At 47.8% G+C, this 27,475-nt stretch overlaps 3 protein-coding genes across 3 annotated transcripts; 1 reads left to right on the top strand and 2 right to left on the bottom strand.

Annotated features, from left to right (window-relative positions):
- Positions 1-434: 434 nt before the first annotated feature.
- On the bottom strand, positions 435-1,370 carry LOC140265445 (olfactory receptor 14J1-like). Its single transcript, XM_072361368.1, has one exon. It carries the CDS (start codon positions 1,368-1,370, stop codon positions 435-437), a length of 936 nt encoding a protein of 311 aa, XP_072217469.1.
- Positions 1,371-10,625: 9,255 nt separating this feature from the next.
- On the bottom strand, positions 10,626-11,576 carry LOC140265385 (olfactory receptor 14J1-like). Its single transcript, XM_072361303.1, has one exon. The coding sequence runs from the start codon at positions 11,574-11,576 to the stop codon at positions 10,626-10,628; it is 951 nt and encodes a 316-aa protein (XP_072217404.1).
- Positions 11,577-13,029: 1,453 nt separating this feature from the next.
- On the top strand, positions 13,030-22,893 carry LOC140265384 (olfactory receptor 14J1-like). Its single transcript, XM_072361302.1, has 2 exons — positions 13,030-13,034; positions 22,089-22,893. Exons 1-2 carry the CDS (start codon positions 13,030-13,032, stop codon positions 22,891-22,893), a joined length of 810 nt encoding a protein of 269 aa, XP_072217403.1.
- Positions 22,894-27,475: the final 4,582 nt, after the last annotated feature.

Below are 27,475 nucleotides of genomic sequence, written 5' to 3'. Positions count from 1 at the left end.
GGCTACTGACTTCTGTTCCAGAGAGCTGCTGAAGAGACAACGGGGCTGTTGTTAAACACACATGATCTTCAGGCCTGCTCAAATGCGAGGACTTGAGAGCACTGTGGCAGTGTAAAGAGAGCAGGAATGAAAAGAGCACGTTGTGCTGCTGACCGTGGCTGTAGTTGCCCCAGACTCAGACAAGGTAGGAAGAGAGAACAGCTAAGAAAACATCTATTTTCAATGCTATTTAGGTACCTTTTAACCAATTAGAGAATCTGGTTTCATATTTACATGAACCCTTGGATTGAGAAAATGGAGAGCAGATTGGAAAGAATTAGTGAAATAAATTGCAGGTTTTTTTGCAGATTACTGTATCACAAAGAATCAAAAATAGAAAATAGCCTAAAACATAAAGAAACATCAAAGGGAATCATGTGAGGAAGATGTGCACTTTACAGAAGGTGGAGAAGTGTGTATTGCAACACCCTGCTGAGAGCATGCTTGACATCCCTGTTCCTCATGCCATAGATAATAGGGTTTAGTGTTGGAGGAAACACAGAGTACAGAAGAGACACTGTCAGATCCAGGAGTGGGGAGGAGATGGAGGGGGGCTTCAGATAAGCAAAAAAGCCAGTACTGAGAAACAGGGAGACCACGGTCAGGTGAGGGAGGCACGTGGAGAAGGCTTTGTGCCGTCCCTGCTCAGAGGGCATCCTCAGCACGGCAAGGAAGATCTGCACATAGGACACAACTATGAAAACAAAGCACCCAAAGCTTAAACTGCCACTAAAGATGATAAGAACAACTTCCCTGAGATTTGAGTCTGAGCAGGAGAGTTTGAGGATCTGGGGGATTTCACAGAAAAACTGGTTGACAACATTGCCTTGGCAGAGAGGCAGTGAAAACGTACTGGCAGTGTGCAGCAGGGAATAGAGAAGCCCAGCGCCCCAGGCAGCTGCTGCCATGGTGGCACAAGCTCTGCTGTCCATCAAGGTCCCGTAGTGCAGGGGCTTGCAGATGGCAATGTAGCGGTCATAGGACATGATGGTGAGAAGGGAATACTCTGCTGAGATGAAGAAGTAAAAGAAAAAGATCTGTGCAGCACATCCTGCATAGGAGATGGCCCTGGTGTCCCAGAGGGCGTTAGCCATGGCTTTGGGGAGAGTGGTGGAGATGCAGCCCAGGTCGAGGAGGGCCAGGTTGAGCAGGAAGAAGTACATGGGGGTGTGCAGGCGGCGGTCGCAGGCTATGGCTGTGCTGATGAGGCCGTTGCCCAGGAGGGCAGCCAGGTAGATGCCCAGCAAGAGCCAGAAGTGCAGGCGCTGCAGCTGCCGCGTGTCTGCCAACGGCAGCAGGAGGAACTCGCTGATGGAGCTGCTGTTGGGCATCTGCTGTTCCTGGGCTTGGAGTCCTGTTCAGAGTGCAGAAGATGATGACAAGTCCACACCATTCTCAGAGACACTCCTCTCGCTACACTATAAATGACAGAAAAATGGAAAATGTTCATTTAACTCCAGAACTTGAATTTATTTTCATGATCTTCACCATCACTTAATAAGCGGATGATTATGGAGCTCTTAATTCCTTCTCTTTTCCTAATCATATATCAGCCTCCTGGATATTTATGTGACAGTTCACGAAACAAGCATTTGACTGTAGAAGAATGTGGGAGCCTCAGAGCTGTGTTTATGTTTGAAAGCCCCTTTTAGATTTCTCCCTCCAATCCTCTTTCCTTCCCTTTGACTAGGAAATAGAAAATCCCTGCCTTGGCTCTCCTCTTGCAAAGCACCCTTACAAACATTCAGTTGTGCAGTGGAGCTGTGATTTCCCTGCCACAGGCAGCAGCTGTGGCAGCAGAAGCCCTGCCTGGGGACTCCTTCCACTCACACATCTCCCCCTGAACAGCAGGACCCTGCTCTGCAGGACAGCCCTTGGCACCCGCCTGCAGCCCCGTCTGCACAGACTGCAGCCGTGCTGGGACACACAGCCCTCAGGGCTGTGCTTTCATACTGCAGAATGGAAACCCTCAGCTAAAACAGAAGTCTTTTTCCCCTGAAAAGAAACATGCGGTGCCTGAAGCCAGTTCTGCTTCAGAACTACCTGCATTTAGTCCCGCTTTTAGTTAACCCTCTATGAAAAGCTGCTCACGGTCTGCAGTGAGACTTACCATGTCGTGATCTGTGAGCAGTGCTCCTGCACTGAGCTCACATCCCGTTCAGACCGTTCACATACTGCAAGCTCTCTCACTTTCTCTCCTCTCTTTCTGTCACCTGCAGGCTGTGCTGTGCACAAGAGCTGCTCCTGGGCACAGCTGTCTCTCTGCAGCACTGCCCACTTTTATGATCTCCCTGAGTCCCAGAAGCCCAGCACAACAGAATAGGATGACATTTTCATCCTTCCCACACGTCTCCCCTGAGATATCCCTGGGTCCTGATGGCCAACAGCTCCTGAAAGTCAACAGCATCATGACTGTGTCTAACTCATTTCTTGTACAAATTTTCCCAGTGAAAGACAAACCTCAACAGAAGCGGAATGGACATGGCATGCAGTTGACCACTGTGTTTTACTGTTCATTCACTTGCAACACTTTTCCTGCTTTTGTTGGCCAAAAACAAAAGGAATTCTTTCATGGACCATGTGTTTCTGGTTCTCTGTGGAAAGCTAGTTGGAGCTGGTGCATATGAATTTTAACACTGAGCGGGTGAATGCAGAGGAGAAGATTGATGTGAAAAAAAGTGATGCAAGTCCCATGGGGCCAATGTGAGTAGAAATAGGGTGGGGAGGTTGAGGAGGACATTTGCCCACATAGTAACAGAATAGAACTCATTGGGAACATTCTGGATTGATACCAGTTGCACAGTGCTGCTTTAATGACTTGTTTAAACTCAAATATAAATAAATAAACAATAAAAAACTGCCGGCTTTGGCCACTTTAAGCTCACTCCATATTGCTCTCTATTTTGCTGTACAGGTTCTGAATACCTTAAGATGATGACAGGAAGGCACAAGGCTCAGGAGGCTCTTCAGGTGATAATGGGCCCCAGGCGATACTTGATGACAAGTCCGTCAACCTCCAGTGCAGAGAGAAGACTGCACAAAGTGCTCAACAAGACAAAGGCAAAAGTAGCAGTGAAGATTCTTGGAGTATTAATGGGCCCACTGAGGGACACTAACAAGCAAGCTTCCCCAGGGACTTGTTAGAGCAGATAATTGGAAGCCATGTCTACAGGCAGGCAAAGGCACTGGCATGGTGGTTCTGATGCTGAGAAACCCCTGCTTTGTCTTATGAAGCAGAAAGGCCAAGCCCTGATTCCCAGGCCCTTGGCAGGGAGAACCTCATGCTGACTAAGGATCCTTCCTGGGGCAGTGGATGGAAGTCTGTATGATGTTAAAAGAAAGACATGGGGACAGAAGATCCCAGGCTCTGCATGGGGTGCAAGGATGCTGTGAAGTGCATGTCCCATGTGTGCCCTGTGTCTCATCACAGGATGTGGGATGTGAGAAGGGCCCAGTCTGAACAAGCAGTCAATCCTAATGAAACTCTAAACTTCACATTTCTCAGTTCTGGTGACATCCTATGCACACTCTCCCATAATTTGATGTCTTTTATGCTCTTCAGTGCCCAGAAGTGCACCCAGTGCTCCAGGTGAGGCTGCAGCAGTGCAGAGCAGACAGGGACAATCCTTTCCCTCACTGACCTGGTAATACCTTGCTTGATGCACTCCAATGGACCGCTGAGCTTCCTGGGTGCCTGGGCACACTGCAGACTCATGTTCAATTTGATGCTGACCAGGACCCCCAATCCTTTTCAGTCAGACCCCTCTCTAGTGTCCCATATCCAGTCAGTGTGTATGTCCAGGATTGCCCCTACCCAGGTGCACAATCAGGCACTTGTTCTAGTTATACTTTATGCACTTGGTGCTTAGGACCAACTGGTACCCACTTCTCTGACTTGTCCACATCTCTTCCCACTCATTGGAGGCAACAGCATCTCCTCATCTGGTCTCATCAGCAAACTTGCTCAGAACATCTTCTAGTCCTGCATGCAAGTCATCCACAAAAACATGAAAGAGAAGTGGCCCTAAAATGGAGCCCTGGGGAACCCTGATAGTGACCATCTACCAGCCTGATGGAACCCAGTGACTACAGTCCTTTGGGCCTGACATACTGACCAACTGTTCACCTACCACGTTATGTTTGTGCCTAGCTGTATGAAGGACATTCTGCTCAGAAGGGTGTTGTGAGAAATAGTATCAAAAGCTCTACTGAAATCCTCAAGTATAATATCAGCTGGCTTCCCTTGATCAACCAATTTGCTAACCTTGTCATAAAAAGTCCCATAGTTAAACAGGACCTTCCCCTCTGGAAGCTGTGTTGGCTGTGACCAATGACAGAATTGTTCTTCAGGTGTTTTTCCATCACTCCCATCATCACTTTCTCCATCATCTTACCAAGCACTGTTGTGAGACTGTCAGGTCCATAATTGCCCCTGTCATCTTTCTTGCTCTTCCTTTCAATGAGACAACATTTGCCTGCTTCTTGTAAGCTGGCATGACCCCAGGCTTTTTTAGATGCCACTGAAATTAGAGCCCAGAGCAAAATAAGGTGTCATCAGTGCAAGAACATAGATGTGCCATAGCTTTGCAATGCCTAGAACTCTGGAGTATGCCACAGATGGAGCAGAGAGGAAGATCTGCCTCTTCTGCTGTGAGCTCATCCATTTGGTGAGTAGAATAACAGTACCTGATACATGGGGACAGAGTCTGCTCTGCTCAGCTTGCAGGCGGAATGGTGAGGAGGGTTGCTCTCATGTCAGTGCAGACAAACTCACTTTCTATTAAACCTTTTATCCTCTGTACACTATTCCACTATTTGTACCTTCATTTACACTTCCACATACCCTCAAGTACACTTCCATATGCCACTAACAATTACAAGTTCTTATATCATCAAAACAGTTTGTGAAACAATACAGTTCTTCAGTTCCCATAAACACCCTTATTACCATACAACTTTCTCTTAACCATAAACTTATAAACACTTTGCCACAGAAGCAGCAGTGATTGAACCACATCCCTCACACACTTCCTCGCAAGCAGTACATAGTACTACATAAATGGGTTGACACTCATTTGACGGTTGGAACATACACCTCTCCTCAGGACCCTCTTCCTAAACTCTAGAGTACAAACTCACGTCTTCTTACATATAAGCAGAAAGTACATATGTGTAGACAGACAACCAGAGTCTTTCACTTCATCCGTCTTCGGCCATTTCCCTCTCAAGAGGGAGGAACTGTGGATCGAGGCTCCACACTCACCCCTGAGCCATGCTGTGTCTCACTCACACCGCAGGTACTCTGACATTTAGATCAATAACCATGGTTTATTCATAATACACAATGCTGACAACATCTTTTAGCTGTAATCTTAATAAGGCTCATACCCTTCTAGACCAGTTGCAAACTTTAAGGTGTTTCCCAGTCAGCTTGACCTGTAATGATTAGATAGACAGTTATGAACACTTACAGCAGATAATAATAGTGGACATACAACCTATAAGCCCCATGATTACAGCAAGGAGAACCCAGGTTACCATTTCACAGGATATCAACTTTATCCCAGTCCTGTAGGAGAGACCAACCTAGGTCTGTCAACTTGCCAACCTGTTGGCGAACATGAAGATAAAAAGTCAGTGGGCACTGAAAAGCAGCCATACACCAATATGGTTAATTATTGCTGTGTCCATTTATTGCCCAAAAAGCCATACTTTTATACCAGACAAACGAGGGCTTCAAAAAATCACACAGACTAATTGAAGGAAAGCTACTGCAATAACAACCCTAAAACCCCCCTTCAAAGCTGCAAGCCATTCATTCTTATCCTAGAGGCGTCCTTGGTTCTCATGCTGTTTATCCTGCTCCACAGCTGCTGCTCTGTGAAGTGCTTATCTTGATCCATGGCTGCTGCTCTGTAAAATTATTCTTGTATTACAACAATTCCACCTAATTTATTTATTTATTTATTTATTTTTACTAATTAGCAAGCTACTGCCTATAGAATAACAACACTACTTATACTAATAACATAACCATTTTAACTCAATCAAGGCCTTGACTGACAGTAGTCTAAAAGTGAAAAAAGCAACAAGTCAAACACAGCATAACAACATTACTGTTAAGCCCACTTAAAAGAACAAACATGTTTACTCTGCAACCTAAGTTTCTTCAACCTGGAAATAAATCCATGAGGGTCCCATTGTGTTAATCTGTATCTAGTTAGGAAAATTTTTCAACATTCATCTACTCTGTTATATTGATTTTTAATGACCACTAAAATTTGTGCAACAAATGCTTTTAGGATGCTAATAACCATGTATTTGGGCTAATAATGATTATAATAATGATTAATGATCGTGCAGCTTTATGAATTAGCATGTCAAATAGAACCAATATCAGAGGACAGATGTGCTAGAGTGTCACTAGGGGCATTATTACTTATTGACCCTTGAGAAACAGCAAACCGGGTTGGTGGTGGATGCGACAGGCAGTGCCAGCAGGGCGTCCTCTGCTTCAAAGTGCACCTTTCCTCTCTCACCCATCACAGATTCTCTCCTGCTTTCAGGGCTTGTAGGATTTCTTCCAGTTGTACACCATATCCTCTTGGCCAGTGCGTGATACAGAGCCCAAGTGGAACACCTGCTTGGAAAACAAATTAAACTATCAAATTTAGCTGTCTTAGCGTGCACCTTGGCCTCAAATGATGCATGGTCATATCTTAAAACTTTTGATTAGTAGGGTAAAAGAGAGGTATTCATTCTGTGAGACAGGGTCATCTCTTTGCCTGGGATTCCTTTCCAGGTTTTGTTTTGCAAATTAGTAGAAGTTAATTAATAGACTAACAACATCATAACCGAGCATTACTAATATACTAAAAGAGCTATTCCCATAGATTCTAGCGCTGATCACATCAAATTCTGTTTAATATGCATTTGATCTTTTACTAAAATAGAAGAAGCACACAACAACCTGGATAATGCCTAAAATTCTAATTCTTGAGACTGCATTGGTAACACAGAATATCACACAATATGTCAAACCATTACTAAGATTATCTATAACACCTCAAGTTTCAAAGCAATACCACTAGGCAAGAGACACACAGTTCTAGTTACTAGAAAGGCTGGATGCTAAGTCCAGTCCTAATGACTCCCATTTACTTTCAAAAGCACCTTTTGGGTGGGCGATGGGACTGCCCTGGCCACACTTTGCCAATCAGAAGGGATTTTGAGCTTCTCCTGTATCATCTCCAATAGGGCTTTTCATGTGGGACATTCCAAGCCTGAAGCAGCTATTTCGGCAGCGCCTGAACAGGGGCAAAGCTATATTGAGCATGGGGAGGGGGAGATGTTGTAGGCGTTACCGAGGATTCGGGATGTGATGTTGTAGGGCACCCCCCACTGTTCAGTCCCCTACCTTGTGATGATACTGAAGTCCATCTTTGCTTCTGTCTTCAGTGAAAAATCTCTCCCTCAGGAATCCCAGACCCTGGTGCTTAGTGAGCGGTTCTGGGGAATGGAAGACTTCCCTTCAGTCAGGAAAGAGGTAGACCGTGAGCAACTAGGCCACACTAATGAACTTAATGTTCATTAATCCGTGGGACCTGATGGGGTGCATCCATGGGTGCTGAGGGAGCTGGCAGAAGTGATTGCTGAACCACTCGCTATCATCTTTGAGAGGTCTTGGGGAATGGGGGAGGTGCCTGAAGACTGGACGACAGACAATGTCACTCTGGTCTTCAAAAAGAGAAAGAAGAAAGATCTGGGTAATTGCAGGCCAGGCAGCCTCACCTCTGTCCCTGGAAAGGTGATGGAACAGCTGGTACTGGATGCCATCTCCAGACAACTGGGAGAAAAGGAGGTTATCAGGAGTAGTCAGCATTGGTTCACAAAGGGGAGGTCATGCTCAATCAACTTGGTAGCCATCTGTGACACTTTCACTGGCTGGGTAGATGGGGGGAGAGCGGTGGACGTTGTCTACCTTGATTTCAGCAAGACATTGGATATTGTCTCCCAGGACATCCTTTGAACAAAGCTGAAGAAGTGTGGGATAGATGAGTGAACTGTGAGGTGAGTTGAGAACTGGCTGACTGGCAGAGAGCAGAGGGTTGTCGTTGGTGGTGCGGTGTCTGGCTGGAGGCCTTTAACTAGCGGCGTCCCTTAGGGGTCTGTGCTGGGTCCGGTCTTGTTCAACATCTTCGTCAACGACCTTCACGAGGGAATAGTGACCACCCTCAGCAAGTTTGAGGATGACACGAATTTGGGACGATTGGCTGACACACATGAAGGCTGTGCTGCCATTCAGCAAGACCTGGACAGGCTGGAGAGCTGGGCAGTAAGAAACCAGATGAGGTTTAACAAAAGCAAGTGTAGAGTCTTGCACCTAGGAAGAAATAACTGCATGCACCAGTACAGGCTGCAGGAAGACCTGCTGGAGAGGAGCTCTGCTGAGAGGGACCTGGGCGTCCTGGTTAATGACAGGTTGGCCATGAGGCAGCCTGTGCACTTGTAGCCAAAAAGGCCAATGGCATCCTGGGATGCATGAAAACGAGCATGTCCAGCAGGTCAAGGGAGGTGATCCTCCCCCTCTTCTCTGCTCTGGTGATGCCTCATCTGGAATACTGTGTCCAGTCCTGGGCTCTCCAGTACAAAAAAAGACAGGGATCTCTTGGAAAGAGTCCAGCGGAGGGCCACAAAGATGGTGAAGGGCCTGGAGCATCTCCCCTATGAGGAGAGACTTAGGGAACTGGGTCTGTTTAGCCTTGAGAAAAGAAGGCTGAGAGGGGACTTGATCCAGGTTTGTAAATACCTGAAGTGTGAGAGCCATAGTGGCGAGGCTGGTCTGTTTTCAGTAGTGCGTGGGGACCGGACTAGGGGAAATGGGCTGAAACTTCAGCATAGGAAGTTCCACATGAATGTGAGCAAGAACTTCTTTACGGTGAGGGTGACGGAGCACTGGAACAGGCTGCCCAGGGAGGCGGTGGAGTCTCCTTCTCTGGAGATATTCAAGACCCGCCTGGACGCCTACCTGTGTGACGTGGTGTAGGGAGCCTGCTTTGGCAGGGGGGTTGGACTCGATGATCTCTAGAGGTCCCTTCCAACCCCTACAATTCTGTGATTCTGTGATCTTGATGGGGGGATTGTGTGCACCCTCAGTAAGTTCGCAGATGACACCAACTAGGGAGGGAGTGTTGATCTGCCTGAGGGGAGAAGGGCACTACAGAGGGAACATAGACTCAATCGATGGGCCAAGGTTAACGGCATGAGTTTCAACAGGGCCAAGTGTCGGGTCCTGCATTTTGGTCACAACAACCCCAGTCAACCCTACAGGCTTGGGGAGGTGTGGTTGGAAAGCTGCCTGCTGGAAAGGGACCTTGGTGTGCTGATGGACAGTGGGCTGAATATGAGCCAGCAGTGTGCCCAGGTGGCCAAGAGGGCCAATGGCATCCTGGCTTGGGTCAGGAATGGTGTGGTGAGCAGGACTAAGGAAGTCATCCTGCCCCTGTACTCGGCATTGGTGAGGCCTCACCTCGAGTACTGTGTCCAGTTTTGGGCACCTCAGTACAAAAAAGACATAGAGATAATGAAGCAGGTCCAGAGAAGGGCAAAAAGGCTTGTGAAGGGCTTAGAAAATCAGCCCTATGTGGTGAGGCTGAGGAAGCTGGGGCTGTTTAGTCTGGGGAAGAGGAGGCTGAGGGGAGACCTTATCGCTCTCTTCCAGTATCTGAAAGGTGCTTACAGTGAGAGCGGGGCATGTCTCTTCTCACTAGTGACAAGTTACAGGATGAAGGGAAATTGCCACAAGTTGCACCAAGGTAAGTTTGGTTGGGCATTAAGAAACACTTCTATACAGAAAGGGTAGATAAACACGGGAATAATCTCCCTTGGGAGGTGGTTGAGTCAGCGTCTCTGGATGTGTTTAAGAGCCGTTTGGATGTGGTACTCAGGGATATGATTTAGCAGACAGTTGTTAGAGTTGGGATACTATGATTAGGCTGTGGTTAGACTCGATGATCTTTGAGGTCTTTTCCAACCTGGGTCATTCTATGATTCTATGAAGCTTGGAAACTTCTGATATGATAACCCATATCCACAAACTTTTCCTGTGTAGGGTCTCACAAGGAATGAGGAAGAGGGGACCTGACAACCAGCGTGCAAACCAGCTGCTGCTGCTGGCCTCTCAGAGGAACCGACAGATGTGAGGCTGAAAGCACAGACCCCAGCCAGGAGCCCTGGGATGGCCTGTCAGCTGTTGCAGGCTGAAGGCAAAGCACAGTTTGATGATCAGTTGTGTGCTTCCTGCTGGGCTGTGGGTTTCTGAGAACATCCGACCCCGACAGCTCCAGAAATGTCTCACAAGGAGAACAGACAGTGTGTCTGGGCTACACTACAAAGGTACAAGCTGACTAGGAATTGATTTGAGTAATGATGTTTTAGTGAAAAACATTACAGTACTAAAACAATAATAATAATAACAATGATAATAATAATAAAAGAATAAGTTTTAATACATTAAATTTATAAAAATTGATCAAAACAAAACAAAGCAATTGAATCAGTAAAAAGCTGCATTACATGACATGAATTCAAAAAGATGGGCAGTTCAGTGTTCTTGAAACAAATTTGGTCCTCACTTTCCTCACTGCATCCTTGACTTCCTGGTTCCTCATGCTGTAGATGAGAGGGTTCATTGTAGGAGGTACCATGGAGTACAGAACTGCCACCATCAGGTCCATGGATGGAGAGGAGACAGAGGAGGGCTTCATGTAGGCAAAAGAGGCAGTGCTGAGAAAGAGGGAGGCCACAGCCAGGTGAGGGAGGCACGTGGAGAAGGCTTTGTGCCGTCCCTGATCAGAGGGCATCCTCAGCACGGCCGTGAAGATCTGCACATAGGACACAACTATGAAAACAAAGAACCCAAAGCCTAAACTGACACTAAAAATGATAAGCACAACTTCCCTAAAGTAGGAGCCTGAGCAGGAGAGCTTGAGGATCTGGGGGATTTCACAGAAAAACTGGTTGACAACATTGCCTTGGCAGAGAGGCAGTGAAAACGTACTGGCAGTGTGCAGAAGGGAATTGAGAACCCCAGCGCCCCAGGCAGCTGCTGCCATGGTGGCACAAGCTCTGCTGTCCATCAAGGTCCCATAGTGCAGGGGCTTGCAGATGGCAACGTAGCGGTCATAGGACATGATGGTGAGAAGGGAAAACTCTGCTGAGGCGAATAAGAGAAAGAAAAAGATCTGTGCAGCACATCCTGCGTAGGAGATGGCCCTGGTGTCCCAGAGGGCGTTGGCCATGGCTTTGGGGAGAGTGGTGGAGATGCAGCCCAGGTCGAGGAGGGCCAGGTTGAGGAGGAAGAAGTACATGGGGGTGTGCAGGCGCTGGTCGCAGGCTACGGCTGTGCTGATGAGGCCGTTGCCCAGGAGGGCAGCCAGGTAGATGCCCAGCAAGAGCCAGAAGTGCAGGAGCTGCAGCTGCCGCGTGTCTGCCAATGGCAGCAGGACGAACTCGCTGATGGAGCTGCTGTTGGGCATCTGCTGTTCCTGGGCTTGGAGTCCTGCTCAGAGCACAGAAGATAATGACCAGTCTAGACCATTCTCAGACACACTCCTCTTGCTATACTATATAAGTTCTTATTTGCCTTTGGAAAATGTTCATTTAAGTCCAGAATTTGAATTTATTTTTCATGAGATACACCATATAGAAGGTTAGTGTGCTCTTCCTTTCTACTCATTTCCTAATCACATTCCAGCCTCCTGGATATTTTCCTCTTTACTCCAGCTGCTCTTCGAGGCCCCAGCTCCAGCTTCTGTGCACTTCAAATTGTCTTAGACAAATCAGACAGTTTGCAGGACAAATCATCTATTAATGTCTGCAGAAAGCAATGATAAGTTAAAGTGACTTTATCCTTTTAGGAAGGAGAGGCTGAAAGCACATTCTGTGTGACTGCTCAAAAAACAAAACAAAACAAAACAAAAACAACAAAAAACAAACAAACAAACAAAAACAAAACAAAAACAAAACAAAACAAAAACAAAAACAAAAACAAAACGATGGATTGAAGAAATATTTGGGAGTCTCAGAGCTGTGCTCAAAATTGACAGCTTTTTAGATTTCTGCTGCCCATCCTTCCTGCCTCCCCTCAGAAAAGGAAATGGAAAATCCCTGCCTTTACTCTCCTCTTGCAAAGTACCCTTACAAACATTCAGTTGTGCAGTGGAGCTGTGATCCCCCTGCCCCAGGCAGCAGCTGTGGCAGCACAAGCCCCTCTACCGGGGGGCTCCTTCCCCCCACACGTCTCCCCGCAGCACCCTGGACAGCTCCCCGGGCAGGCTGAGTGCTGAGCCTGGCAGGCGGCAGAGTCCCATAGCCGGCACACAGCCCCTGGGGCACAGCAGGGACCCAGCTCTGCACAACAGCCCTGGGCACCTGCCTGCAGCCCCACATGCACAGCCTGCAGCCGTGCTGGGACACGCAGCCCTCAGGGCTGTGCTCTGTTGCTGCAGCACGGAAGCCCTCAGCTGGAGCAGAAGGCTTTTTCCACAGTAAAGAAGCACGCAGTGCCTGCAGCCAGATCTGCTACAAAATGTCCCAGTTTAGTTAATCCTCATGAAAAAGGTCTGCAGTAAGACTTACCGTGAGCAATGCTCCTGCAGTGAGGTCACAGTCCTCTCACATCGTTCACATCCTGCAAGCTCTCTTGCCTTTCTCTCCTCTCTTTCTGTCACCTGCAGGCTGTGGTGTGCACAAGAGCTGCTCCTGAGCACAGCTGTCTCTCTGCAGCACTGCCCACTTGTAAGAGCTCCCTGTGTCCCAGGAGCCCAGCCCCGCCCAGCCCAGCTCAGCAGCAAAGGATATCATGTTTATACTTCCCACTCATCTCCCCGGAGATGTCCCTGGGTCCTCATGGCCATCAGCTGCTGGAAGACAACAGTATCATAACTGCTCTTTGAAATCTGCTCTATTAACCACCAGTCAACTCCTGACATGAGGTGAGTCCTACCACAGAATGTTTGCTGAAACTCAAAGGGCACACATACCAGGACAGGGTATCATAGTATCATAGAATCACCAAGGTTGGAAAAGACCTAAAAGATTATCCAGTCCAACTGTTCACCTATCACTAATAGCTCCCACTAATCCATGTCCCTCAATACAACATCCAGTCATTCCTTGAACACCTCCATGGTCAGTGACTACACCAATCCCATGGGCAGTCCGTTCCAGGTCCCAAAGTGCAGGACGTAGCCTTTGGTCTTGTTGAACCTCATCCCATTGACTTCAGCCCAGCTCTCCAGCCTGTCCAGATCCCTCTGTAGGGCCTTCCCTTTCTTCATAGGGGAGATGCTCCAGTCCCTTCACTACCTTTGTGGCCCTCTGCTGGGGTGTTTCCAAGAGGTCCCTGTCTTTTTTTGTACTGGGGAGCCCAGAACTGGACACTGTTCTCCAAATGATGCCTTACCAGGGCAGAGTAAAGGGGTAGGATCACCTCCCTCGACCTGCTAGACATTCTCTTTTTCATGCACCCCAGAATGCCATTGGCCTCTTTGGCCATGAGGGCACACTGCTGGCTCATGGCCAACCTTTTGTCCTCCAGGATGTCCAGGTCCCTCTCAGCAGAGCTCATCTCCAGCAGCTCATCCCCCAACCAGTCCTGGTGCATGCAATTATTTCTTCCTAGGTGCAAGACTCTACACTTGCTTTTGTTAAACCTCATCTGGTTTCTTACCGCCCAGCTCTCCAGCCTGTTCAGGTCTCGCTGAATGGCAGCACAGCCTACAGGCATGTCAGCCAATCCTCCCAACTTTGTGTCATCAGCAAACTAGATGTTGGTGGCCACTACCCCCTTGTCAAGGTCACTGATAAAGATGTTGAACAAGACTGGACCCAGCCCTGACCCCTGGGGAACACCACTACTTACAGGTCACCAACCCGACTCTGCACCGCCAGCAACGATCCTCTGTGCTCTGCCAGTCAACCAGTTCTCAACCCACCTCACTGTCCACTCATCTATCCCACATTCCTCAGCTTTGTTATAAGAATATCATATGAGACAGTATCAAATGCCTTGCTGAAATTAAGGTAGGCTACATCCACCGCTCTCGCCCCGTCGACCAAGCAAGTGAAAAAGTCATAGAAGGCGACCAGGTTGTTCGAGCATGACCTCCTCTTGGTGGACACATGCTGACTACTCCTGATATCCTCCTTTTCTTCCGGCTATCTGGAGATGGCATCCAGCACAAGCTGTTCCATCACCTTTCCAGGGACTGAGGTGATGCGGCCTATCCTGTAATAACCCAGATCTTCCTTCTTGACTTTTTTGAAGACCAGAGTGACACTGGCTATCCTCCAGTCTTCAGGCACCTCCCCCACTCTTCAAGACCTCTCAAAAATGATAGAGAGCGGTTCAGCAATCACCTCTGCCAGCTCCCTCAGCACTCATGGATTCTTCCCATCAGATCCCATGGCTTTATGAACATTGGTGTGGCCTAGGCGCTCACGGACCACCTCTTCCCTGACTAAAGGCAAGCCTTCCATTCCCCAGACCCTCTTACTGGGTCTGGGATTCCTAAGGGAGAGCTTTTTCACTGAAGACAGAAGCAAAGAATGCCTTCAGTATCTCCAGCGTCTCAGCATCCCTCATTACCAGAATACCCCCCTCACTTAGTAGGGGACCCACAGTCTCCCTAGTCTTCCTTCTATTCATAACATACTTTATAAATAAATAAATAAATAAATAAATAAATAAATAAATAAATCTTTATTATTTTTCTTTTTTAATGAGTGTCAACCAATTTATGTAATACTATGTTCTGCTTGCAAGAAACTGTGTGAGAGATGTGGGCCAATCTGTGCTGTTTCTGGTGTTTATAACTGAATAATACAGACCCTTAATGGAAAAGTTATATGGTAGTAAGGGTGTATATGGATCTAAAAAGCAGTATTGTTTGACAAACTGTTTTGATGGTATAAGAAAGTGTAATTGTTGATGGCATATGGAAGTGTACTTGAGGGTGTGTGGAAGTGTAAATGAGGGTACAAATAGTGGAATAGTTTACAGAGGAAAAAAGGGATAAAGAGGAAGTGATTTTATCTGCACTGACATGAGAGCAACTCTCCTCACCTTTCCCCTGCGAGCAGATCAGAGCAGAGTCACAGTGCCCATGTATCATGTAGTGTTATTCTGCTTACCAAATGGAGGAGGTCACAACAGAAGAGGCAGGCCTTCCTCTCTGCTCCATCCGTGGCATACTCTAGAGTTCAAGGCATTGCAAAGCTATGGCACATGTACGTTCTTTCACTGATGACACCTTAATTTGCTCTGGACTCTCATTTCAATTGCAACTAAATAACTCTGGGGTCATGCCCATTGACAGGAAGCTGGCAAATGTTGTCTCCTTGTAAGGAAGAGCAAGAAAGATGACATGGGCAATTATGGACCTGTCAGTCTCACTCCAGTGCCTGGTAAAATGATGGAGACAATGATGGTGGGAGTTATGGAAAAACAGCTGAAGGACAATTCTGTCATTGGTCGCAGCCAACACAAGTTCCTGAAGGGACGGTCCTGTTTAACTTCAGGTCCTTTTATGACACGGTTATCCATTTAGCTGACCAAGGTAAGCCAGTTGAAAATGGATGAAATCCTTGAGGAATTCAGTAGAGCTTTTGATACTATTTCTCACCGCATCCTTCTAGACAGAATGTCCTGCATGCAGCTAGACAGAAACAGAACGTAGTGGGTGAGCAGTTGGCCAACAGGTCAGGCCCATAGGATTACAGTGAATGGGATCCATCAGGCAGGTAGATGGTCACTATCAGGGTTCCTTAGGGCTCCATTTTCGGGCCACTTCTCTTTTATGTTTTTGCAGATGACCTGCATGCAGGACTTATAGTTGTTCTGAGCAAATTTGCTGATTGGAGGTGCTGTTGCATCCAGTGAGTCCTGGTCAACATCAAATTGAACATGAGTCAGCAGTGTGCCCAGGCACCCAGGAAGCTCAGCGGTCCATTGGAGTGCATCAAGCAAGGTATTACCCGGTCAGTGAGGGAAAGGATTGTCCCTGTCTGCTCTGCACTGCTGCAGCCTCACCTGGAGCACTGGGTGCACTTCTGGGCACTGAAGAGCATAATAGACATCAAACTATTGGAGGGTGTGCAAAGGAAGGCACTGGAACTGAGAGAGCTGAAGTTCAGAGTTTCATTGGGATTGACTGCTTTTTTAGACTGGGCCCTTCTCACATCCCACAGCCTGCGATGAGACACGGGGCACAGATGGGACATGAACCTCACGGTGTCCCTGCAGCCCATGCAGAGCCTGGGATCTTCTGTCCCCATGTCTTTCATTTAACATCATACTGACATCCAACCCACTGCCCCAGGAAGGATCCTTAGTCAGCATGAGGTTCTCTCTACCAAGGGTCTGGGAATCAGGGCTCGGCCTGTCTGCTTCATAAGACAAAGGAGGGGTTTCTAAGCATCTAGGCCACCATACCAGTGCCTTTCATTGCCTGTAGTCATATCTTCCAATTATCTTCTCTAACTAGTCCCTTGGGAAGCTTGCTCGTTAATGTTCCTCAGTGGGCCCATTAATACTCCAAGAAAGTTCACTGTTACTTCTGACTTAGTCTTGCTGAGCACTCTGTGTAAACTTCTCTCTGCACTGGAGGTTGATGGACTCAGCGTCAAATGCACCCTGGGGCTCATTATAATCTGAAGAGTCTCCTGTGCCTTGTGCCTTCCTGTTATCTTCTTCAAGTTTTCAGAACTTGTGCAGCAAAATGGAGGGGTACCTGGATAGATCTTAAAGAGGAAGAATTCAGCAGACATTTACTGTCTATTTATTTAGAGCTGGATATAAACAAGATTTAAAGCAGCACTGTGCAACTGGTATCAATCCAGGATGTCCCCAGTGCGTTCTATTCTGTGTCGACAAATGTTCTTCTCAACCACCCCACCCCATTTCTACTCACATTGGCCCCATGGGACTTGCATCACTTTTCCTCACATCACTCTTCTCCTCTGCAGCCACCCGCTCAGTGTTAAGTCTCCTTTGCAGCAACTCCAACTGGCTTTTCACAGAGAATCAGCTGCAAACGGGCAAGGAAAGAATTTTTTTTTTTTTTTTTTTTCTTTTTTGCCAACAACCAGTAGGAAAGGTGATTCAATTGAATGAACGGTAAAACACAGTGATCTACTGCATGTCATGTCCAAGCTGCTTCTATTGAGGTTTGACATTCACAGGGAATAACTGTACAAGAAATGAGTTAGACAGAGATAGGAAGAGATTGATGGAATTACATTGAAGGACTTGACAACTTGTGATCTCAAGCGATGTGGGCCTGGAAATGAGCAGGATCAGGACAGTGGACTTTAGAAGAGCAGACTTCAAACTACTCAATGGACTCCTAGCCAAGATCCCCTGGCGTGCTGCCCTCAAAGACAAGGTTGTTGAGGAGAGCTGGCTGCTCTTCAAGGATGCCCTCCTGGAAGCACAAGAGGTCTCCATTCCACTGAATAAGAATGTGGGCTCCACTGAATAAGAAAGGTAGGAAACCGGCATGGCTCAGCAAGGACCTGCTGAGAGAACTGAGGGCGAAGAAAGGGGTGTACAAGCTCTGAAAACAAGGCTGTGTCACCTCAGAAGAATACAGGGATGCCGCCTGGACTTGCAGACGTTGGATCAGGGAAGCCAAGGCGCAGGCAGAACTGAACTTGGCAAGGGATGTGAAAAACAATAAGAAAGCCTTCTACAGGTACATTGGCCAGAAAAGACGGGACAAAACAGGCGTACCAACTTTGGTAAATTTAAAAGGAGAACTGGCTTCAACAGATGAAGAGAAAGCTGAGGTGCTGAATGAGTTCTTCACCTCGGTCTTCACTGGTGGCCAGGATTCTAGTCTTTTTCATGTCCCTAAGCCCTGCATCCCCATACCTCTATGTGGGGACCAAGGAGGTAAATCCCTCCCCACTGTAAGGGCAGAGCAAGTCCGAGAGTGCCTCCTTAGACTGAATGTGTACAAGTCTATGGGGCCAGATGGCGTGCATCCCAGGGTCCTGAAGGAGCTGGCTGAGGTGGTTGCTGAGCCGCTCTCCATCATATTTGAGAAGTCGTGGCTGTCAGGTGAGGTCCCGGATGACTGGAGGAAGGGTCACGTCACTCCCATATACAAGAAGGGGAGCACGGAGGACCCGGGTAACTACAGGCCGGTGAGTCTCACCTCCGTGCCTGGGAAGATCATGGAACAGATCCTCCTGGACAACATGCTCAATCACATAAAGAATGAGAATGTGATCCCAGACAGCCAGCACAGCTTCACCAGGGGAAGGTCATGCTTAACTAAATCCTGTGGCCTTCTGTGATGGAGTGACAGCTATGGTGCATGAAGGGAAGGCGACCGATCTCATTTACCTGGACCTGAAGGCTGCAGACAGAGGGTGGTGGTCAATGGCTCTATGTCCAGGTGGAGTCTGGTAGCGAGTGGTGTCCCCCAAGGGTCTGTCTTGGGACCGGTGCTCTTTAACATCTTTGTTAATGACATCGATGAGGGAATTGAGTGCACCCTCAGCAAGTTTGCTGATGACACCAAGCTGAGTGGCACAGTTGTTAGGATGGAAGGAAGGGATGCCATCCAGAGAGACCTCAACAGACTGGAAAGCTGGGCTCGGGTGAACCTAATGAGGTTCAACACAACAAAGTGCAAGGTTTTGCACTTGGGCCGGAAGAACCCCAGGCACCTGTACAGGCTGGGAGCAGTGATCCTTGAGAGCAACTCGGCAGAGCAGGACCTGGGGGTCCTGATGGATGAGAGACTCAACATGAGCCAGCAGTGCGCTCTGGCGGCTCGGAAGGCAAATGGGATCCTGGGCTCCATCAGGAGAAGGGTGGTCAGCAGGGATAGGGAGGTAATTGTCCCTCTCTACTATGCTCTTGTGAGGCCCCATCTGGAGTACTGTGTCCAGGTGTGGGTCCCTCAGTACAAGAAAGGCATGGGGCTGTTGGAAAGGGTCCAGAGGAGGGTCATGAAGATGATCAGGGGGCTGGAGCACTTCCCCTATGAGGACAGGCTGAAGGAGTTAGGCTTGCTCAGCCTGGAGAAGAGAAGGCTGTGGGGTGACCTCATTGCAGTTTTCAGTACCTGAAGGGAACCTACACCCAGGAGGGGAGTAAACTCTTTGAAAGGTGGCGCAAATTTGTCCAGCAAGCATTGTCACTACCAGGACATGGCTTTCCTGAAGGTCCTCAGCTGCATTTGCCAGCTGGCTGGGGGTGTGCTGGAGACCCCAGGGAACTGCCATTCCAATGAGAGCCCTGAATAAACAAACATGTCAACTGTGAGAAAATGTAGGTGTGTCACAGTGGTGGAATGCCTTAAGCTCTGGAATTTGCCATAGATGGAGAATAGAGAAAGATCAGTCTCTGCTTCTGCTGAGCTCATCCATTTGGTCAGCTGAATAACGCTGCACTTTCAGGTGCCCATTACTCGAACATCTGATGTCATTTAGGATGGCCAAGAATACTCCCATGCCCCGTCTGGCCCCTAGCTGATGCTCAGGAAGGAGGTGGCTTTCCCAGATGTTGTCTACTACAGCTTGCAGGCACTGCTGTGCACATCTATGAGCACCACAGGCACCTTGTGCTCATTGAATGACTGTTTTTGAGCAAGTCATTCCATCTTAAGAAAGGCCAAGGATTCAGACCAGGGGCTCATGCATACTGTCAACTCCTTGTGCACATCTGCTTCGAGTCAAGAGGAGTACCATCTCCCATGGGTCTGTGGGGAAGTGAATCTCCTTTCAACCCCAGGGTTTTACATCTGGACATGAGACACCTGCACTGATTGCCTCATCTGAATGACAGCCCTGCAAAGGGGGAGTCAGAGAGTCCCTGTCCTTGTCTGTGTGTCTTTTTTATTATGGGCCAGGAGCAGAGCTTTCCAGGTGAGGCATTTACACTCCTGCTAGGCAAACACAATCTGTTAGGACAACCTGATACAGTAAAAGAGTTAGTCTCAAAGGTAGAAGACAGGTATATGGGCCCATAAACACGTAGGATGAGCAGTTACATTAAAGGAATAGCACCCTGTACTCTAAATGGAAGAAGCCAGACAGAACCAGACTACTTCTATCAAACATGATGGGGTAAAAGGGACCGAATGAGGAAGACATTGAGTGTTTGCAAGGAAGATGCCTGATTTCATCCCCACGACCACTGCAGGAAGAACCCAGCTACAAACAGCGCATGTGCCAGAGGGAGGGACAGAATGTAAATGAGTTCCTGGAAAATAATGAATATGTAGATGAGTTCCAGGAGATCTGCTGAATATGGATCAGCGTGACAGTAAAATAAGTAACACTTCTGCTTGCTGGTGTGCAAGGAAGAACTGATCCCCTTTGCACCCAGCGCCGAATACATGCATTCCTGCTTTAAAACCTAACTCCAGGTTAGAGAGGTTGTTTCCTCAACTCCAAACCATGCTTCTGGAATCAGTCAGTCAAGTTTATCCGACATCCAAGAGCCTTTTTCAGAGATGACCCTGCTGTCTATCAGGAACATTCAGCTCTGGAGTCCCAGGGAAATCTCCAGAGGAAGCACTGAGGAAGAGAAACTCAAATACTCTGGTGTGCTGAGCTGGGCTGGGCTCCTGGGACACAGGGAGCTCATAAAAGAGGATGGTGCTGCAGAGACAGCTGTGCCCAGGAGCAGATCACGTGCACAGCACAGCCTGCAGGTGTCAGAAGGAGAGGAGAGAAAGGGGAGAGAGCTTGCAGGATGTGTATGCAGTGCGCAGGCTGTGAGCTCGGTGCAGGAGCATTGCTCACAGATCACGACATGGTAAGTCTCACTGCAGACTCTGAGCTGCTTTCCATAGAGGGTTAACTAAATGCGGGACATCCCATAGCAGATCTGGCTGTAGGCACTGCATGTTTCTTTATTGTGGAAAAAGACTTCTGCTTTAGCTGAGGGTTTCCATTCTGCAGTACGAAAGCACAGCCCTGAGGGCTGCGTGTCCCAGCACGGCTGCAGGCTGTGCATGTGGGGCTGGAGGCGGGTGCCCTGGGCTGTCCTGCAGAGCAGGGTCCCTGCTGTGCCCCAGGGGCTGTGTGCCGGCTATGGGACTCTGCCACCTGCCAGGCTCAGCACTCAGCCTGCCCGGGGAGCTGTCCAGGGTGCTGCGGGGAGACGTGTGGGGGGAAGGAGCCCCCCGGTAGAGGGGCTTGTGCTGCCACAGCTGCTGCCTGGGGCAGGGGGATCACAGCTGAACTGCACAACTGAATGTTTCTGAGTGTTCTTTGCAAGAGGAGAGCCAAGGCAGGGATTTTCTTTTTCCTGTTCTCAGAGAAGGAAAGAGGATACCAGGGAGAAATCTAAAAGGGGCTGTCAAATTTAAACACAACTCTGAGACTCCCCAGTATTTCTTCAATCCATCGTTTGTTTTGTGAACAGTGACAAAGAAAGTAGATTCAGCCTCTCCTTCCTAAAAGGATACAATCAGTTTCAGTTCTTGTGTTTTTCTGCAGACATTAATATTTCTCACGTACTGCAAATAGTCTGATTTCCCTACGAGAAGCTGAAGTTCACAGAGACTGGTGCTGGAGTCTCGAAGAGCAGTTGAAGTAAACAGGAAAATATCCAGAAGTCTGAGCTAATATTTGGAAATGAGAAGAAAGTAAGAGGTCCCTAATCTTCTACTCATTAAGTGACTGTGAATGTCATTGTCATGGTTTCGCATGAAAATTAATTCAAGTTCTGGAGTTAAATGAACATTTTCCAAAGGGAAAGGCAATTTTTTATAGAACAGCAGTGAGCAGAAAGGAGAACTTTTATAGTATAGCTGTAGGAGTGTCTCAGCGAATGGTCTGCATTTGTCACTATTTTCTTTACTCTGAACAGAACTCCAAGCCCAGGAACAGCAGATGCCCAACAGCAGCTCCATCAGCGAGTTCCTCCTGCTGCCGTTGGCAGACACGCGGCAGCTGCAGCTCCTGCACTTCTGGCTCTTGCTGGGCATCTACCTGGCTGCCCTCCTGGGCAACGGCCTCATCAGCACAGCCGTAGCCTGTGACCAGCGCCTGCACACCCCCATGTACTTCTTCCTGCTCAACCTGGCCCTCCTCGACCTGGGCTGCATCTCCACCACTCTCCCCAAAGCCATGGCCAACGCCCTCTGGGACACCAGGGCCATCTCCTACGCAGGATGTGCTGCACAGATCTTTTTCTATTTCTACTTTGTCTCAGCAGAGTTTTCATTTCTCACCATCATGTCCTATGACCGCTACGTTGCCATCTGCAAGCCCCTGCACTATGGGACCTTGATGGACAGCAGAGCTTGTGCCACCATGGCAGCAGCTGCCTGGGGCGCTGGGCTTCTCAATTCCCTGCTGCACACTGCCAGTACGTTTTCACTGCCTCTCTGCCAAGGCAATGTTGTCAACCAGTTTTTCTGTGAAGTCCCCCAGATCCTCAAGCTCTCCTGCTCAGGCTCCTACCTCAGGGAAGTTGTGCTTCTCTTTTTTGGTGCCAGTTTAGGTTTTGGGTGCTTTTTTTTCATTGTTGTGTCCTATGGGCAGATCTTCATGGCCGTGCTGAGGATGCCCTCTGTGCAGGGACGGCACAAAGCCTTCTCCACGTGCCTCCCTCACCTGGCCGTGGTCTCCCTGTTTCTCAGCACTGCCTTTTTTGCCTACCTGAAGCCCCCATCCATCTCCTCCCCATCCATGGACCTGATGGTGGCACTTCTGTACTCAGTGGTTCCTCCAGCACTGAACCCTATTATCTACAGCATGAGGAACAGGGAGATCAAGCACGCACTCAGGAAGGTGTTGCAATACGCACTATTTCAGCTTCCATAAAGTGCACATCTTCGTCTCAGGATTCCCAGTGATGGTTCTTTATGTTTTATGCATCTTTGATTGTTTGATATTGTGTGATATAGCAGCCTGAAAAAAAAAAAAAAAAAAAAAAAAAAAAAAAAAAGTGAACGAACTTATAAATAAAAATTTATTTCACTTCTTTCCTACCTCATTTCCATTTCTCAGTCCAAGAGCAGATGTAAACATGGAACCAGATTCCCTGAACTGGTTAAGGGATTTTTAAATGCACTCAAAATAGATTTTCCTTAGCTCTTCTCTCTTCCTACCTTGTCTGTCTATGGAGAAGGTAGCCACAGACAGCAGCACAACGTGCTCTTTTCATTCCTGTTCTCTTTACACTGCCGCAGTGCTCTCACATTCTCTCATTTGTGCAAGCCTGAAGATTTCGTGTGTCTGACAACAGTCCTGTTGTCTCTACAGCAGCACTGCTGTGCTGCGGTCAGTAGCCAGCAATATGAACGGCTGTGTCAGAGCTGGTCTCCTTGCTGGCACTGCCATAACAAGAGAGCCACTTCAGAGCAGGACCAGAGAACTGGAGGCCTCTTCCAAAGTTGGTGTAAGGAATATACCTCAGGAGCTGCTCCCTGAGTAGACCTCGAGATCTTCTGGTGCTCTTCACTGAGTGGCAGGAATAGTTTCAAGAGTCCCTAGGAGATCTGTAAGAGACTGAGGGCAGTGCTGTGTTTAGAATTTGTTGAGTTAAATCTATTTACTGTGACAGAGAAAAGGGAAGGGATTATGATTATGACATAGATCTGTATCTATATATATAAACACATGCTAACATACGGTATATTTTCACATATATATAACATATGCAGCTGCAAAATATTTGCATAGATACTGACACATATGCATATCTGTTCACAAGTCCAGGAGTTGTTGCAGGGGTTTTAACAGCCACAGGGTTCACTGTAGGAGCTGAAGTGGCTGTCAGGCTGTTGCAGGAGCTGGAGTAACTGCAGAGCTCATTGCTAGAGCTGGAATCACCACAGGATCTGTCAATGAATTTGGAGCAGCCACTGGGCTCATTGGAGGGGTTGGAGTGACCACAGGGCTGTACCTCCTGGCACAGTGCACCTCCCTTGGGAGGAATTTCTTTTATTATCTTATCGCAATACTTGGAACAGCTACAGGACCTGCAGCAGGAGTGACTGAAGAGCTCATTATGAGGGGTGGAGTGACAGCGGGATCTTTCCCAGAGCATGGAGCAACCGCAGGATGTGTAGCAAAGTCTTGGAGCTGCTGCATGTGAATATGTAGATGTGTCCCAGGAAATTTGCTGAATATGTATGAGCTTGGCTTTGAAATATGTAATGCTTCTGCTTGCTAGTTTGCAAGACAGATGGAGTGATCCCCCTTTGCACCCAGCATCCAATAAATGCAATCCCGCTTTATAACTTAACACTGGGTTATAGAGTTTGATTCCTCAGGTCAATTTGGTGGCCCAGATGGGACCAGCTCTATTCGGCGGCAGGGCCAGCTGAGAGGGGGGACACTTTTGGCGCACCCTGAGATTTCTCTGATGGACTCCCTTCCTCTCCTGATCACTGCAGGGACAGACAAGGACCATCCATAGGCAGACCAAGTATATGTGTATGGTAAGGGGAGCCCATAAGTCTTGAGGAGACATCCTACTCAGGGTATAGCCATCCATGCTGCCCCTAGGGAGGTGAGCTGTGGGGCGAGTGCCGAGTCCCAATCCGTGTTTCCTTCCTCCTGCAAAGGAAATGGGCAGAGACAAATGAAGTGAAAGACTCTGTGTTGTCTGTCCACTCATATGTATGTTCTGCTTGTATGTAAGAAGACAGGAGTTTGTACTCTATAGATTAGGAAGAGGGTCCTGAGGAGAGGTGTACATTCAACCCGAAAAATGAGTGTCAATGAATGTCAACCCATTTATGTAATACTATGTACTAATTGCGAGGAAGTGTGTGAGGGAGGTGGTTAAGGGAAAGTTAAGGTTCAGGTGGATTAGGGGATTGTTGAGGGAAAGTTATATGGTATTAAGGGTGTATATGGGATCTAAAAAACAGTATTGTTTCACAAGCTGTTTTGATGGTATAAGAAAGTGTAATAGTTGATGGCACATGGAAGTGTACTTGAGAGTATGTGGAAGTGTAAATGAGGGTACAAATAGTGGAATAGTTTACAGAGGGAAAAGGGATAAAGAGGAAGTGAGTTTATCTGCACTGACATGAGAGCAGCCCCCCGCACCGTTCCTCTGTGAGCAAAGCAGAGACAGACTCCCCATGTAGCATGCAGTGTTATTCTACTCACCAAATGGATGAGGTCACAACAGAAGAGGCAGATCTTCCTCTCTGCTCCGTCTGTGGCATACTCTGGAGTTCAAGGCATTGCAAAGCTATGGCACGTCTACGTTCTTTCACTGATGACACCTTAGTATGCTCAGGGCTCTCATTTCAATTGCATCAAAATAAATCTAGGGTCATGCCAGTTGACAGGTAGCTGGCAAATGTTGTCTCATTGTAAGGAAGAGCAAGAAAGGTGAAGGGGCAATTACAAATCAATCCAGTCCCTGGTAAAATTATGGAGACAATGATGGTGGATGTTATGGAAAAACAGCTGAAGGACAATTCTGTCATTGGTCACAGCCAACACAACTTCCTGAGGGGAAGGTCCTGTTTAACTATCGGACTTGTTATGACAAGGTTAGCAAATTGGTTGATCAAGGGAAGCCAGTTGGTGTTATCCTTGAGGATTTCAGTAGTGCTTTTGATACTATTTCTCACAACACCCTTCTGAGCAGAATGTCCTTCATTCCGCTAGGCAGAAATATAACATGGTGGGTGAACAGTTAGTCAATAGGTCAGGCCCAAAGGACTATAGTCACTGGGTTCCATCAGGCTGGTAGATGGTCACTATCAGGGTTCCCCAGGGCTCAATTTAAGGGACACTTCTCTTTCATGTTTTTGTGGATGACTTGCATGCAGGACTAGAAGATATTATGAGCAAGTTTGCTGATGAGACCAGATGAGGAGGTGCTGTTGCCTCCAGTGAGGGTGGAGAGGACTTGCAGAGAGATGTGGACAAGTCAGAGAAGTGGTTACCAGTTGGTCCTAAGCACCAAGTGCATAAAGTATAACTAGAACAAGTGCCAGATTGTGCACCTGGGTAGGGGCAATCCTGGACATACACACTGACTGGATATGGGACACTAGAGAGTGGACTGACTGAAAAGGATTGGGGGTCCTGGTCAACATCAAATTGAACATGAGTCAGCAGTGTGCCCAGGCACCCAGGAAGCTCAGCAGTCCATTGGAGTGCATCAAGCAAGGTATTACCAGGTCAGTGAGGGAAAGGATTGTCCCTTTCTACAATGCACTGCTGCAGCCTCACCTGGAGCACTGAGTGCACTTCTGGGCACTGAAGAGCATAAAAGACATCAAATTATGGGAGAGTGTGCATAGGATGTCACCAGAACTGAGAGATGTGAAGTTTAGAGTTTCATTAGGATTGACTGCTTGTTCAGACTGGGCCCTTCTCACATCCCACATCCTGTGATGAGAAACAGGGCACACATGGGACATGAATCTCACAGTGTCCCTGCAGCCCATGCAGAGCCTGGGATCTTCTGTTCTCATGTCTTTTATTTAGCATCATACAGACCTCCATCCACTGCCCCAGGAAGGATCCTTAGTCAGCATGAGGTTCTCCCTGCCAAGGGCCTGGGGATCAGGGCTTGGCCTGTCTGCTTCATAAGACAAAGGAGAGGTTTCTCAGCATCAGAGCCACCATGCCAGTGCCTTTGCCTGCCTGTACTCATGGCTTCCAATTATCTGCTCTAACAAGTCCCTGGGGAAGCTTGCTTGTTAGTGTCCTCCTCAGTGGGCCCATTAATACTCCAAGAAAGTTCACTGCTACTTCTGCCTTTGTCTTGTTGAGCACTTTGTGCAGTCTTCTCTCTGCACTGCAGGTTGAAGGACTCGGCATCAAGTATCGCCTGGGGCCCATTATCACCTGAAGAGCCTCCTGAGCCTTGTGCCTTCCTGTCATCATCTTAAGGTATTCAGAACCTGTACAGCAAAATAGAGAGCAATATGGAGAGAGCTTAAAGTGGCCGAAGCCAGCAGTCGTTTATTGTTTATTTATTTATATTTGAGTTTAAACAAGTCATTAAAGCAGCACTGTGCAACTGGTATCAATCCGGAATGTTCCCAATGAGTTCTATTCTGTTACTGTGTGGGAAAATGTCCTCCTCAACCTCCCCACCCTATTTCTACTCACATTGGCCCCATGGGACTTGCATCACTTTTTTTCACATCAATCTTCTCCTCTGCATTCACCCGCTCAGTGTTAAAATTCATATGCACCAGCTCCAATTAGCTTTCCACAGAGAACCAGAGGCACATGGTCCATGAAAGAATTCCTTTTGTTTTTGGCCAACAAAAGCAGGAAAATTGTTGCAATTGAATGAACAGTAAAACACAGTGATCAACTGCATGCCATGACCAAGCTGCATCTATTGAGGTTTGTCTGTCACAGGGAATATTTGTACAAGAAATGAGTTAGACACAGTCATGATGCTGTTGACTTTCAG

Source organism: Excalfactoria chinensis, unplaced genomic scaffold, assembly GCF_039878825.1.
Source record: "Excalfactoria chinensis isolate bCotChi1 unplaced genomic scaffold, bCotChi1.hap2 Scaffold_85, whole genome shotgun sequence".
Classification (NCBI taxonomy): domain Eukaryota; kingdom Metazoa; phylum Chordata; class Aves; order Galliformes; family Phasianidae; genus Excalfactoria; species Excalfactoria chinensis.
The sequence above is the reverse complement of the archived record's forward strand: the minus strand, read 5'-3'. Positions and strand labels throughout refer to the sequence as shown.

Coding starts and splice junctions, on each gene's coding strand:
- LOC140265445 (XM_072361368.1), bottom strand. CDS start 1,370: ATGCCCAACAGCAGCTCCATCAGCGAGTTCCTCCTGCTGCCGTTGGCA.
- LOC140265385 (XM_072361303.1), bottom strand. CDS start 11,576: ATGCCCAACAGCAGCTCCATCAGCGAGTTCGTCCTGCTGCCATTGGCA.